Source organism: Lucilia cuprina, chromosome 6 (assembly GCF_022045245.1).
Source record: "Lucilia cuprina isolate Lc7/37 chromosome 6, ASM2204524v1, whole genome shotgun sequence".
In the NCBI taxonomy this organism is placed as follows: domain Eukaryota; kingdom Metazoa; phylum Arthropoda; class Insecta; order Diptera; family Calliphoridae; genus Lucilia; species Lucilia cuprina.
The window spans coordinates 7,654,629-7,670,777 of NC_060954.1; the positions used below are offsets into that span (position 1 = coordinate 7,654,629).

A 16,149-nucleotide genomic window follows, 5' to 3' on the forward strand; every position below is an offset into this window, starting at 1 on the left:
TATAGTCTAGTCTATAGTCTAGTCTATAGTCTAGTCTATAGTCTAGTCTATAGTCTAGTCTGTAGTCTAGTCTGTAGTCTAGTCTATAGTCTAGTCTATAGTCTAGTCACATTCTTTGAAATATTCTAGTTTATAGTCTAGTATATTGTCTAGTTTAGTCTATTCTACTTTAGATTAGTTTAGTCTAGTCTATAATCTAGACTATAGTTCAGTCCACAGTCTATAGTAGTTTTTATAGTCTAGCTTATATTAAAGTCTACACTCTAGTCTATAGTCTAGTCTATAGCCTAGTCTATTGTCTAGGATAATCTATTGTCTAGTCTATAGAACTTTTTAGTCTAGTCTATAGTCTATTCTATTGTCTAGACTACAGTCCAATCTATAGTTTAGTGTTCTCTTTCAGCTGGCCACTGCTATAAAGCAAAAAAAAAATAACATACAATTTCGGAAACAACACATGCATAAATAATCTCAGAAAAAAGCAATATAAATAGCAGCATTCACAGGACCCGATTTTTCTATATACATATGTATTTGAATATTTAAGTTTGTGTATTTGTTTTTTAAAAATTTTCGCTTAAATTAAGTTATACAAATAAACCAGCTAACAAACAAATATAAAATATTAAAAAACTCCTGGAAAAAATTATAGAAATTAAAAAAAAATTTATAGAGGAAAGCATGACAGCTAATATATGACTTAAAAAATATAAGAGAGTTTTTGAATTTAAGACTTTAAAGAGTGAAGAAATGGCGGTAGGTCATTAAAAGTGTTTGTTATCATAAATTTTGAGGTTATATTAAAAGAAATTATGAAGATTTTTGGAAATAATGTTTTCACTTCTCAATACCTGAAGATTTGGTCTTTGCAATATAAAATACAAATTTTGCCAATTTTGTCACTTAGCAAAGTTTTGAAATGAAAACTTAAAATGCATTTTTGTTGATAATACTATGAAAATAAAACATACCCTGTGACGCTCAAATGTTTTTTTAAACCAATAAAGAAAATAGGATTTTCCATATAAACAAAAAAATAGATTGATGAAAAGCCAGCACGTATAGCAATATAGTAAAACTTCAACACCTGTGTTCATTCACTACGTTTCTCATTTGTAATTGAAGAAAAATAAATAAAATTAATGAATAAAAAAGTATTTTTCTTTTAACTTAAATCCATTTTTTTCTCTATTTTGGTTTTATGCAATTACGCCACAAAAAGATAAAATATAGTATTTGTCAGTAATATGCTGTTGCATGCCACACAATCCACTCAAATAGACAACAACAATAACAATAGTACTTTTAAAACCAACAAGATTGATGAACTGCAACAGTAGTGCAATAGTAACAGCAACTAAAAGTATGCAACAAATAATAAATTATAAAGCAAATAAGGACAAAAAAGAGTAGGAGAGAGGTAGAGAGGGAGGAAGAGAGTTAACAAACAAACTTTTCTCCATTATTCAACACTTTGTGGAAAGAAATATTTCAACTTAAGTGGAAGAAATAAAGTTAAACTAAGAAAAATAACAAGAATAGAAAACTTTTCAACAAAAATCAAATCTACAAAACATACGAAAAAATGTCCCAACTTGTAGGTACCTAAGGGTAGAAAAAAGTACCTTTATTCTTTATAACATCTTCTACTGTTTCCCAAAAAAACGTCCTGTTTTTACCCCAACTAGGCACCATCAACACATGACCACATTAGTTACTGTTGCTCAATTTCAAACAATATAATTTTTTTTAATGAACGAATTCTACAAATAAATAATATAACGAACAAAAAAACAGAACACAATCAATCTATTTTTATGTTTCTGCCACACACCAGGCAAGAGACAGCAGAAAAAGGATATAAAAATGTAAAGAAGCGTAAAATTTTTATTAAAAAAAAAGAACATGCACAGTCATGTGTGCATGTTAAAATATATAAAGAGGAAAAAAAAAACTTTTGTTAAATGAAAATTGCGGTAAAAAGGAAAATTAAAAATATATACAATGGCCCTGATTCATAAAAAGAGTCCTATATCAAGGATGAAAAAGAAAATAATTAACAAACAAGGGACTCTATACAACTGACAACATAATGTTTTAACTATAGAATAGTCTAAGATCAGACTAACGATATATAGTCTAGTCTGTAGTCTAATTTATAGTCTAGTTCATAGCCTAGTCTAAAGTCTAGTCTATAGTCTAGTCTATAGTCTAGTCTATAGTCTAGTCTATAGTCTAGTCTACAGTCTAGTCTATAGTCTAGTCTACAGTCTAGTCTATAGTCTAGAACAGAACAATTTCTAGACTATAGAGAAGAAAAAAAACTATACAGAACAAGAACAGAACTAGAACAGAACTAGAGCAGAACTAGAACAGAACTAGAACAGAAGTAGAACAGAACTAGAACAGAACTAGAACAGAACTAGAACAGAACTAGAACAGAACTAGAACAGAACTAGAACAGAACTAGAACAGAACTAGAACAGAACTAGAACAGAACTAGAACAGAACTAGAACAGAACTAGAACAGAACTAGAACAGAACTAGAACAGAACTAGAACAGAACTAGAACAGAACTAGAACAGAACTAGAACAGAACTAGAACAGAACTAGAACAGAACTAGAACAGAACTAGAACAGAACTAGAACAGAACTAGAACAGAACTAGAACAGAACTAGAACAGAACTAGAACAGAACTAGAACAGAACTAGAACAGAACTAGAACAGAACTAGAACAGAACTAGAACAGAACTAGAACAGAACTAGAACAGAACTAGAACAGAACTAGAACAGAACTAGAACAGAACTAGAACAGAACTAGAACAGAACTAGAACAGAACTAGAACAGAACTAGAACAGAACTAGAACAGAACTAGAACAGAACAAGAACAGAACTAGAACAGAACTAGAACAGAACTAGAACAGAACTAGAACAGAACTAGAACAGAACTAGAACAGAACTAGAACAGAACTAGAACAGAACTAGAACAGAAACTAGAACAGAACTAGAACAGAACTAGAACAGAACTAGAACAGAACTAGAACAGAACTAGAACAGAACTAGAACAGAACTAGAACAGAACTAGAACAGAACTAGAACAGAACTAGAACAGAACTAGAACAGAACTAGAACAGAACTAGAACAGAACTAGAACAGAACTAGAACAGAACAGAACTAGAAAAGAACTAGAACAGAACTAGAACAGAACTAGAGCTGAACAGAACAGAACAAGAACAGAACAAGAACAGAACTTGAATAGAACTAGAACTGAACTAGAACAGAATTAGAACAGAACTAGAACAGAACTAGAACAGAACTAGAACAGAACTAGAACAGAACTAGAACAGAACTAGAACAGAACTAGAACAGAACTAGAACAGAACTAGAACAGAACTAGAACTAGAACAGAACTAGAACTAGAACAGAACTAGAACAGAACTGGAACAGAACTAGAACACAACTAGAACAGAACTAGAACAGAACTAGAACAGAACTAGAACAGAACTAGAACACAACTAGAATATAACTAGAACAGAACTAGAACTGGAACAGAACTAGTCTATAGTCTCTAGTCTATAGTAAAGTCTATAGTCTAGTCTATAGTCTAATCTATAGTCTAGTCTATAGTCTAGACTATAGACTAGACTATAGACTAGACTATAGACTAGACTATAGACTAGACTATAGACTAGACTATAGACTAGACTAGACTATAGACTAGACCATAGACTAGACTATAGACTAGACCATAGACTAGACTATAGACTTTACTATAGACTAGAGACTATAGACTAGACTATAGACTAGACTATAGTCTAGACTATAGTCTAGTTATAGTCTAGTCTATAGTCTAGACTATAGTCTAGTCTATAGTTTAGTCTATAGTCTAGACTATAGTCTAGTCTATAGTCTAGACTATAGTCTAGTCTATAGTCTAGACTATAGTCTAGTCTATAGTCTAGACTATAGTCTAGTCTATAGTCTAAACTATAGTCTAGTCTATAGTATAGTCTATAGTCTAGTCTATAGTCTAGTCTATAGTCTAGTCTATAGTCTAGTCTATAGTCTAGTCTATAGTCTAGTCTATAGTCTAGTCTATAGTCGAGTCTATAGTCTAGTCTATAGTCGAGTCTATAGTCTAGTCTATAGTCTAGTCTATGGTCTAGTCTATAGTCTAGTCTATAGTCTAGTCTATAGTCTAGTCTATAGTATAGTCTATAGTCTAGTCTACAGTCTAGTCTATAGTCTTGTCTATAGTCTTGTCTATAGTCTAGTCTATAGTCTAGTCTATAGGCTAGTCTATAGTCTTGTATATAGTCTTGTCTATTGTCTTGTCTATAGTCTTGTCTATAGTCTTGTCTATAGTCTTGTCTATAGTCTTGTCTATAGTCTTGTCTATTGTCTTGTCTTTAGTGTAGTCTAGTTTAGAGTCTAGTTTATTATCTGTTACAGATCACATTCTTTAATCTAGTCTAAAATACAGTGTATAAGGTAACCTAAAGTCTACTCTATACTATAGTCTATTGTCTAGTCTGTAGTATATTGAGTAGTCTATAGTCTAGTTTATAGTATGTTATCAAGTCTCTAGTCTAGTCTACAGTTTTATCTATGGTGAATTTTACAGTACAATCTGTAATCTATTGAGTAAAAATTTTCAGCTAAATTGAATTGCATACGTTTTTGCATTAAACTTAAAATTTGTTTCTATTGCATACTTTTTGAGGTTACAAAAAATATGATTTTATTGCATATTTTTTTACATAAGCTTAGACAAACAAATTTTGTTAAAAGGAAGAATCATTAAATTAAATTTTTCTTTAAACTTAGTGACGTAGTGACCTGTGCTATGAAGAGGTTTGCTTCCATTTTATTAAACTTCTTTTATGAACTAAACTGCCTTTTTTAAAGTAAAAGGTTTTAAGGTTATAATAATCTAACAGATTTGTTTACTATCTCGGTAGTTATGTATATACATTATGCAGCTTATAAATAAACTAACATGTTGCTAAAGTAGTAGCCAGAAACCATTTATTTAACCCTTAAAACCAGGCACAACAATTCCCTTTAGCACAATGATTACTACTCTATGCCTCTATGACCTCTTAGCCAACAACTATTTGCCTTCTATGTTTGGCTATAACAATATTTATTTTAACAGAAAAATGAAAGAAAAAAAACCTAAAAACAAATTACTCCCACAGTGTTGTAGCAAGCAATACATGGTCAAAGTTTCATATTGATTTTCTTAAGGATTATTTGGTACTTTATTAAGAGAAGGCTAAGAAGGCGTTTGAAGAAAAAAGAAACAACAATTTTCCAAATGATTTAGTTTCTGGGAAATAAACTGAATGATGCCTAGATGACGGAAATTTTACTTTAGCCTATTGTAGGGAGCTTATGATTTTATTTGATTGTACATTTGTAGGACAAATGTTACATGCATGTGTCATTTTTGGTTTAACACAATTTTTTTCAGTTAAATAAGTGAATGGATGGATGAATGAGTGAAAGAAAAGAAATTGGGTTTTCAGGCAAAATGTCACAAAAAAAGGAGGAAATTGAAAGTTGAAATATTTTTATGTTTGTGGTAGAGTTAAGTATTCAGGGAAAAAATGGAATCATTTAATAAATTACTGTGGATTTCAATAACATAAGAAAAATTCATTTAAAATGTAATTTTACAATAATAAAGCATACTTTTAGGAATGAAATTCTTTAAGTAAGTTAACAAAACAAACTTTCTAGAGGCAGGTTTACGTTTCAAATAGAAACTGTTGCCTACAATCTAGGCATTAAAGATTTCAACAAATTATTGCGTAATTTTAGGAATAAATTATAAACAACATCCTTTAACAGTTAAACCTTAAAATTTTTAAACAATTTATGCGTCGTAACATAAATATAAATAAACATCCAAACATATTGATGTATTTATAATCAAAATAAATTAAAATAAACGTAAACACACGTCCTTTTTAATTACTACATTTATTGATTATATAATTTAAACATGATATAAAAAAGAGTGTAAAGCAAATATATAAAAATAAAAATAAATAAAAAAAAAACAATTTTGTCACATACATGATTAAGCAATAATTTTTCAAAAGAGCGAATAATAAATAAAATAATTATATACACACGTAGCTGGTGTATGCCGACATATTTCATATAAAATAGAAGCTGACATGGTCAGACAGACAGGTAACAAGTGAATAGTAGGCTGGTACTTGCTATAGGTAAAAAAAATATTAATTGATGGATTTCTTTCAAAAGAAATTTAAAATTAAAACATATAAAAGTATGCAATAGAATTTTGATAAAAGCAATCACCTTATAAAAACAGCCGAAAAGTATGCAACATTTTAATTAATTAAAGACCAGAATGCAGAATGGACTATAGCCTATTCTATAGACTAGACTATATACTAGACCATAGACTAGACTATAGACTAGACTATTGACTAGACTATAGACTAGACTAGACTATAGACTAGACTAGACTATAGACTAGACTAGACTATAGACTAGACTATAGACTAGACTATAGACTAGACTATAGACTAGACTATAGACTAGACTATAGACTAGACTATAGACTAGACTATAGACTAGACTATAGACTAGACTATAGACTAGACTATAGACTAGACTATAGACTAGACTATAGACTAGACTATAGACTAGACTATAGACTAGACTATAGACTAGACTATAGACTAGACTATAGACTAGACTATAGACTAGACTATAGACTAGACTATAGACTAGACTATAGTTATGACTAAATACAATACTATAGAAAAGACTGGGCTATAGACTAGACTATATACTTAACTATAGACTAGACTATAGACAGGACTAGACTATACACTAGACTTGACTATAGACTAGACTATAGACTAGACTATGGACTAGACTATGGACTAGACTATGGACTAGACTATGGACTAGACTATAGACTAGACTATGAATTAGACTAAACTAAAGATCAGCCTGTAGACTAGACTATAGACTACACATGACTATAACTAAACTTTCGAAAATACTTTAGTTTAGATATACATCAAAACTCTAAAACAAGGTTAAACTTTAATAATACACCCACAAAGTATGCTGCACGTTTTATGTTTGCACCCTAATACATTTACAACTTTTAACATACTTACATATTATATTAAAATTTTTATCTTTCTACATATACATAAGCCATTAAAACTATGTGATTATATCAATGAGCTTAATTATATTTCATGGTCTCACATATTATATACATATATGTATGTATATCTATCTATCACACTTTTGCAAGTAATTACTTACACTAACCCTTACCATATGTAATTAAAATTGATTAAAATTCAATTTTCAACAAATTTCATAATTTATTACATTGACGTTGCAACTACTTATGATCGTTTAAGCTGCATATTCATATACACGACAAAAAAAAAAGAATTTCCAAAATTTATTTGTAAAGGAAACACAAATAAATACACTTACGGTGTATATGCTAATTTTGAAGCCGTAAAATATGCAACTGTTTTTTTTTATTTTTCAGATTTTTGCTTATTTTACCTTGACAACAAAATGTATGCTTTAATTTCCGTTATTTAAATTGAAAATATTATTGACGAAAAAGAGTAGAGCATAACGAATCTTAAGAAATTTGCTCATATGTTATTTAAATGTGTTAAAGGGGATAAATGATGCAGCTAAGTTTATAGATCATGTGTGGAAAATAATATTTTTTGTTTTAAAAATATTCAAGCAAATGGAAAAATTCTTTGCAATTAATAAAAAATCCACTTTTAACATTCGAATTTCTCAGAATTTCTAAGAGTTGCTTATTTTTTAAATGTTTGGTATATCTTGAGGCTTTTTAAATGTCACAAGCAAAGTATACAATTGTGGGTTTTAAATCTGAAATGTTTAAATTAAATGTCAGTTTATAGCTAAAAACTGAAGTATACTTTGCGGGTTTTTGCAAATTGTAAGACATAAAGAGAATATAGACCAAACTACAGTCTAGATTAGTCTGGACTATAGATTATAAACTGGACTGTAGACTAGAGTATTGAATAGAGTATAGACTAGAATACAGACTTTACCACACATAGAGTAAAGTATAAATTAGACCATAGACAAGACTATAGACTAGGCTATAGACTGGATAAAAGACTTAACTATAGACCAGACTAGTTTAGATTAATGGTTCAAAAATGGACTATAGACTAGACTATAGACAAGACTATAGACTAGACTGTAGACTAGACTATAGACTAGACTATAGACTAGACTATAGACTAGACTATAGACTAGACTATAGGCTAGACTATAGACTAGACTATAGACTAGACTATAGACTAGACTATAGACTAGACTATAGACTAGACTATAGACTAGACTATAGACTAGACTATAGACTAGACTATAGACTAGACTATAGACTAGACTATAGACTAGATTATATACTATCGTCCAAACTATAGACCAGACTATATTCCAAACTACAGTCTATTAACATATTTACCACAAAATATTTATTTTCTGTAAAATAGTATCTATTTCCTTGATTTCATCAGTCAAAAAATACTTTTGCAATTAAATTGTATCTTAATAATGCCTACTTTAGGGGTCATTAGTAAAAAATAAAATTTCATACCCAAAAACATATTAATATAAGCGACCAACATTATTTTTAATTAAGCACTTTTGCTTTATAGTTAAATAAAAAGCCAACTTTATTAAGGTCAGCACGCAAAACAAAAATCACTGCATATGTTTAAGCGTTTGTTTTTAAAAAAAACTTTACTGCACAGTTTTAGGAGGATGGGGGGTGAAGTTTGGTTAAACAAGTAAATGTCATAATTAAAAATAAACAAAATGTTAGGAAATATTACTAATTAGATACATAGGGAAAAACTAAGTTGTATTGAAAGTAAAGGATTGTTTTTCCAAAAAAAAACAAGATAAGTATTGAATAATTTGTTGCTTTAAAAGAAAAGGTAAGTGGAATTTTTAATAACTAAATAAATATATTTTCGGTTTTTTATGTTTTCGGTATTAATTGAGGAAAATGTTTATATGTCTGTATGTATGAGCTACTGAGTGAGTGTGACTTTAAAAGTGTGCGAGTGTCAGCTTTCAAGTCCTGTTATGTCCTTTTTAAGTCATCTATCTCCCACCAAAAAAAACACTTTCTATTATTAACAAAACTAATTATTTTACTTAAAATAAAACCCACTAACCCACCTAACCACCAACTAACTAAACTTTGTAGTTTTAAAGCTAATACCTTTTCTAACAATTAAAAATTCCAAAAATGTAAAATATAATTTTAAACAAATAAACTAAATGCTATTCTTTTTTTTAATTCATATTTTTGTTTTGTTTATTTTAAAAATTTTCCAAATTAAATATGAAATGTTTAAACTAAATAGCATGTGACATGAACGTACATGCACGTTGCAAAGAGAACGTGCCCAGCTTATGCGGATGTGATCACACTGAACGACGTGGACGTATTCTATTGGAATTAGTTGTTAAGGAAAATACTCTAACCGTACAGAGTAAGTAGAGTAATGAGAAACAAACTAACTAAAACAACAAATGTTTAATTTAATAATAATATTATTTTAGAGTTTAGAGTGTGTTGTGTTGTTTTAATAAACTTTAACTGTTATCTTTGTTCATGAAAGCTTAGAAAGTTAACGCTCATTAAATGTAATGAAGTCCCTGTGAAATGTTGTAGTAACACTTTATTAACGGGGTAAATGTAAAGTAATGTTTTAATAGGGATGGTCACAGTTAAAAGTGCAAATAGAAAATGTTGCAATAGACTAAATCTAAATAGTCTAGTCTATAGTCTAGTTTATTGTCTAGTCTATAGTCTAGTCTATAGTCTAGTCTATAGTCTAGTCTAGTCTAGTCTATAGTCTAGTCTAGTCTATAGTCTAGTCTAGTCTATAGTCTAGTCTATAGTCTAGTCTATAGTCTAGTCTATAGTCTAGTCTATAGTCTAGTCTATAGTCTAGTCTATAGTCTAGTCTATAGTCTAGTCTATAGTCTAGTCTATAGTCTAGTCTATAGTCTAGTCTATAGTCGAGTCTAAAATCTAATCTACAGTCTAGTCTATGTTCTATACAGTCTAGAACAGTCTATACTCCAGACCATAGACTATAGATTATACCATAGATCTGGCTATAGACTAGACATTAGTTCTGGTTATAGACTAAACTATAGTCAAAACTATAGTTAAAAGTTATTTCACAATTTATTTTCATTTCCTCCCACTAAGAGCCTATGATTACATAAAAATCGCAAACAAATTGAAAGTTTTATTGTTATATACTGAAAAAAGCTATTGTTGCAAAAATAGCTCTACTCTCAATAGTCTAAATCCCAAGTGATTATACATATTTTTTTCATTTTAACACTTCTTATATGTACTTATACAAACATAGTATGAAAAGAATTTTAAATTTCTTTATTTCTTTATATTCTTATATTGTTTAACAGTCAAAGAGGGACGTAATCTCATTCCAATGGATCCAAATGGCTTAAGTGATCCATATGTTAAAGTAAAATTAATACCCGATGAACATGATAAAGGCAAAAAGAAGACACGCACCATAAAGGCATCATTGAATCCCATATGGAATGAAACTATAACATAGTAAGTAGAAAAGAATTTAAGAAAATATATATACATATGTATATACAAATGTACATAGATCTTTTAAGGAGTTTTAAATTAGGACCTGTCTATATAATAAGATTTGATTTAAAGTTTATACGTATTTTTTTGTATCAAAAAACTTCCTTCTCTCTTTCAGTGAACTTAAAGCTGAGGACAAAGACCGTCGCGTTTTAATAGAAGTTTGGGATTGGGACCGTACTTCACGCAATGATTTTATGGGTGCTTTATCGTTTGGTATTTCGGAAATCATTAAGGTAATATTTTCAACATTCATTAAATGGTTGATTGTCTTTTAAACGTTGGTTATAATTTTTAGAATCCTGCTAATGGCTGGTTTAAATTGCTGACCCAAGAAGAGGGCGAATACTATAATGTGCCATGTGCTGATGCAACACAAGATCTACTCAAACTTAAATCGCAAATGAGAGTAAGTTTCTAAGAGACAAGAGTAGTGCAGACTATAGTCCTGACTATATTTCAGACTGTATTAAAGACTTTAGATCAGACTATAGTTCAGACTATATTCCAGACTATAGTTCAGACTATAGTCTAGACTATTGTTCAGACTATAGTCTAGACTATAGTTCAGACTATAGTCTAGATTATAGTTCAGACTATAGTCTAGACTATAGTTCAGACTATAGGTCAGACTGTAGTTCAGACTATAGTTCAGACTATAGTTCAGTTTATAGTCCAGACTATAGTCCAGACTATAGTCCAGACTATAGTCCAGACTATAGTCCAGACTATAGTTCAGACTATAGTCCAGACTAACTTTAATCCAGACTATAGTTCCGACATTAGTCCAGACTATAGTTCCGACTTTAGTCCAGACTATAGTTTAGACTATAGTCTAGACTATAGTTCAGACAATAGTCTAGACTATAGTTCAGACAATAGTCTAGACTATAGTTCAGACTATAAGCCATACTGTAGTTCAGACTATAGTTCAGACTATAGTCCAGACTATACTTCAAACTATAGTCCAGACTATACTATACTATAGTTTAGACTATAGTTCAGACTATAGTCCATACTATAGTTAAGACTATAGTCCAGACTATAGTTCAGACTATAGTCCATACTATAGTTAAGACTATAGTCCAGACTATAGTTCAGATTATAGTTAAGACTATAGCCCAGACAATAGTTAAGACTATAGTCTAGACTATAGTTCAGACTATAGTCTAGACTATAGTTCAGACTATAGTCCACACTATAGTTCAGACTATAGTCCACACTATAGTTCAGACTATAGTCCAGATTATAGTTCAGTCTAAGCTATAGTCCAAACTATTGTCCAAACTATAGTCCAAACTATAGTCCAGACTATAGTTCAGATTATAGTTCAGATTATAGTCCAGACTATAGTCCAAACTATAGACCAGATTAAAATTCAGATTAAAGTCCAGTCTATTGACTGCACAATAGTTTAGACTACAGACTAGACTTTTGTTCAATCTATAGTGCTTTCAACAGAGCTTTCATTCAAAAACTTCATTTTGCAACATTTCAGAAATCTTCCCAAAGAAAGCCCATGGTTATGCGCTCCGAAACAAATCAAAATGTTGGCAAAACTGATATGATCAGAGCATCAGATTTTAATTTTATAAAAGTTTTAGGCAAAGGTTCATTTGGCAAGGTAAGCTTTTGTTTAAAGAAAGCTCTTTTCAAAAAGCTTTTTATGTTTTTTTTTTCTTCGTATCTACCAAAAGGTCTTACTAGCAGAACGCAAGGGCACCGAGGAACTATATGCGATTAAAATATTAAAAAAAGATGTTATAATACAAGACGATGATGTTGAATGTACCATGATTGAAAAGCGTGTCTTGGCCTTGAGTGAGAAACCACCATTTTTGGTACAATTACATTCCTGCTTCCAGACCTTAGATCGTTTATTTTTCGTTATGGAATATGTTAATGGCGGCGATTTAATGTTTCAAATACAACAGTTTGGCAAATTTAAAGAACCGGTGGCGGTGTAAGTTTTTCGCTTTGAACTTATGATGGGGGAATGTATTTTGAATTGATATATTTTTTAATTTTAATTAGATTTTATGCTGCCGAAATAGCGGCCGGTTTGTTTTTCTTGCACAGCAAGGGTATACTATATAGAGATTTGAAATTGGATAATGTTTTATTGGATTCAGATGGTCATGTGAAAATAGCCGATTTTGGCATGTGTAAAGAAAATATTTTAGGTGATAAAACAACAAAAACATTTTGTGGCACACCGGATTATATAGCACCAGAGGTAGAGATTTCTGCTATGATTCACATAAAGCTTTTTTTTTGTTTAATTGAGATGTTTTTTTATTCAACAGATTATTTTATATCAACCTTATGGCAAATCGGTCGATTGGTGGGCTTATGGTGTTTTACTGTATGAGATGCTGGTGGGTCAACCACCCTTCGATGGTGAGGATGAGGAGGAATTGTTTGCGGCTATAACAGATCATAATGTTTCCTATCCCAAGAGTTTAAGTAAAGAGGCCAAAGAGGCTTGCAAAGGCGTAAGTTTCTTTTTTTAGCTAAAGCTGCAGATCAAAGGACCTTTTTTAACATTATTTACTTTTACAGTTTTTAACTAAACAACCTAATAAACGTTTGGGCTGTGGACCATCCGGTGAGGAAGATGTACGTTTACATCCCTTCTTTAGACGCATAGACTGGGAGAAAATAGAAAATCGTGAAGTTCAGCCACCGTTTAAACCAAAAATTGTAAGTTTCATAGCAGTTTCTTTATTTTTAGAAAATTTTTCCAATGTTCAAGAAGCTTTTTGACTGGCTTTTAAGAAACTTTTAAAAATTTTGTCTAAGCTTTTAGAACAAGTTTCAAAAAGCTAAGTTTTATTTCTAAGGTTTTTCAAAAAGCTTTCTTAATCAGCTTTTAAAGCTGACAAGATGCTTTTACAAAAAAGATTTAAGAAACTTTTAGACAAAGTTACAGAAACTTCAAGAATAGTAGATAAAGTTTAAAGTACCAATTTGGAAAGCTTTTCTTAAGCTTTTATTCAGATTTAAGTTTTAAGATTTGTATCAAAAAACTTTCTAAAGATTCCCAAAGAAACCATTAGAAACAAATTGAAAAAAGAAACAAGCTTTTAGATAAAGTTTAAAAATGTTTTAGCAGAAAGCTTTAAGAATCGCTTAGAAGAAGTTTTACAAAGCTTTTAGGAAAAATATTACGAAGTTTTGAGAAAAACTTTTACAAAGCTTTAGGAATCTAAAAAAAATCTTTAAAAAGCTTTTAGGGAAAGAAGCTTTAGTATAAGCTTTAAAAAAAGTTCTCTGGAGCTTTCAGAAGAAAGTTTTAGTTATCTTAAATAAAACCATTAAGAAGCTTTTAGACTGGTTTTTAAGAAAATTAAAAAAAGCTTTAAAAGAAAGCTTTAAGAAACGTAGAGATAGTTTAGCTTTTAGAAAAAGTTCAACGGAGCTTTCAGAAGAAATTTTTAGAAAAACTTTGGGAATCTTTAAAAAAAAAACGTTATGACGTTCTTAGACAGGTTTTTAGGAACTTTAATCAAGAATATTAGTAGAAGATTTACGAGGCTTTATAAAGTTTATAAAAGCTTAGGGCTAAGATGATTTGGAAAAAAAAACTTTTAAGGAACACTTGAAAAACTTGCCAAAAGTTTCAAGAAAATTTGTCAAAAATATAAAAGACTATAATAAAGTTTAAACTTTTTATGAAAGCTAACCCTAAGCTTTCATAAAGTAGCTTTTAGGAAGAGCTTTTAAGGAACACTTGAGGAAAATGAATAAATTATAAAAAACTTCAAGTTTTAGGAAAAGTTTTAAGAATTCTTTAGAAATAACTTTAAGAAGCTTTTAGCGAGAACGTTGTGATATTTTATGGTATAGCTTTAACAAGCTTTTAGGGAAAGCTTAATAAATGTATGAGCTTTTTCACCAAAACACCTAATTTTCTCTATCTCCACTTTCTTCTCCAGAAACACCGCAAAGATGTCTCCAATTTCGACAAACAATTCACTTCGGAAAAAACCGATCTAACACCCACTGACAAGGTATTCATGATGAATTTAGATCAAAGCGAATTTGTTGGTTTCTCCTACATGAATCCCGACTATGTAGTGCCACTATAAAAACCCTGCGAATGCAGTGAAAACTAAAACGAACAAAAACAAACAACAAGCAAAAGAAAAAGGAACAAGAACAAGTGGCAAAAGCTCTAGGTACAAAACACTACTACTACTACTACAACTCGAGTATAGTAATAAAACAAGTCCAATGATTGAAATTTATTTAAAAGAAAAGAATATTGAAGAAAAGTTTGTTTGAGCCAAACAAACACTCTAGAACATTGGCACGTCTCTCCAAAATTCAAAAGTAAACTAATGAATTGATATTGTTTTATTTAAAAGAAATTTATTATAATTATTATTATTGTTATTATTATATTTTTAAGTAAAAAAAATATTTGTATAATTTAAAAGAACTTTATGCGAATTAACAAAAAAAAAAAAGACAAAGCAATATTATTTAAGTTTTAAGTTATAACAAAGAAAATATTATTACAGAAACAAAAACAAATAATAAATTTTTAATTAAAAAAAGTTAATTTTGTTATAAAATTATTTTCGTTTTTTTATTTTGTATATGAATGAGCACTTTTTAGTTATTTTTTGTTGAAAGTGAGTTCTTAAAGCTTTTGCTTTTCATCTAAAGCTTTGAGAAGTTTTTTTTAGTTTTTTGAAAAATTTTCATTTTACTATTTGGTTTAACAATTTTTTGGTATTTATTTTTCATTACAACTTTTAAAAGCTGTTTTCTTTAATTAAATTATAAAAAGCTTTTTGAATTTCTGTATTTTTTTTTTTTTTTTTTTTGGAAAGTGTTAAACAATTTTATTCTTTTAACATATAGCATCACTTTTAAAAAAGCTTTCTGCTTAGCAGTTTTTGTTTAAACTAACTAATGAAAGTATTTGCCTTTAAAAGCTCTTTTCTTTGGTTAACCTATAAGAAGCTTTTTGTAAAGAAGCTTTTAGAATTACTGTATTTTTTTTTGTAAAGCGTTAAAAAGTTTTATTCTTTTATCATTAAACTTCACTTTTGCAAAAGCTTCCTGTTTAGGAGCTTCTATTTAATCAAACTTATGTAAGCATTTGCCTTTAAAAGCTCCCTTTTTTGGTTAAACTATAAGAAGCTTTTCTTAAATGAGGTTTTTGAATTATTGTATTTTTATTGTAAAGCGTTAAAAAGTTTTATTCTTTTATCATTAAACTTCACTTTTTCAAAAGCTTTCTGTTAAGGAGCTTCTATTTAATCAAACTTATGAAAGCATTAACCTTTAAAGCTTTTGTTTTTAACATATTATATACTTTAAGTTTATTTAAAAAGATTTTCTTTAAATTTCTACTTATTTTTCAAATAAAAGCTTGTTTCATAAAAGCTTAAGACATATTGAAGCTTTTGTCAT

At 29.6% G+C, this 16,149-nt stretch overlaps 1 protein-coding gene across 2 annotated transcripts in view; it reads left to right on the top strand.

Annotated features, from left to right (window-relative positions):
- LOC111684366 (protein kinase C, brain isozyme) overlaps nt 1–15,167 on the top strand; it is a 31,139-nt gene extending 15,972 nt beyond the window's left edge. For both annotated transcript variants that reach the window (XM_046955261.1, XM_046955260.1), the window contains exons 2-11: nt 9,446–9,574; nt 10,524–10,680; nt 10,841–10,958; nt 11,021–11,131; nt 12,221–12,346; nt 12,420–12,685; nt 12,757–12,958; nt 13,029–13,217; nt 13,285–13,425; nt 14,661–15,167. In XM_046955261.1, coding sequence (XP_046811217.1) covers nt 9,454–9,574; nt 10,524–10,680; nt 10,841–10,958; nt 11,021–11,131; nt 12,221–12,346; nt 12,420–12,685; nt 12,757–12,958; nt 13,029–13,217; nt 13,285–13,425; nt 14,661–14,813 — 1,584 coding nt within the window. In that variant the 5' untranslated portion in view covers nt 9,446–9,453 and the 3' untranslated portion in view covers nt 14,814–15,167. The remainder of the gene's footprint in view (nt 1–9,445; nt 9,575–10,523; nt 10,681–10,840; nt 10,959–11,020; nt 11,132–12,220; nt 12,347–12,419; nt 12,686–12,756; nt 12,959–13,028; nt 13,218–13,284; nt 13,426–14,660) is intronic.
- The last annotated feature ends 982 nt before the right edge of the window (nt 15,168–16,149 follow it).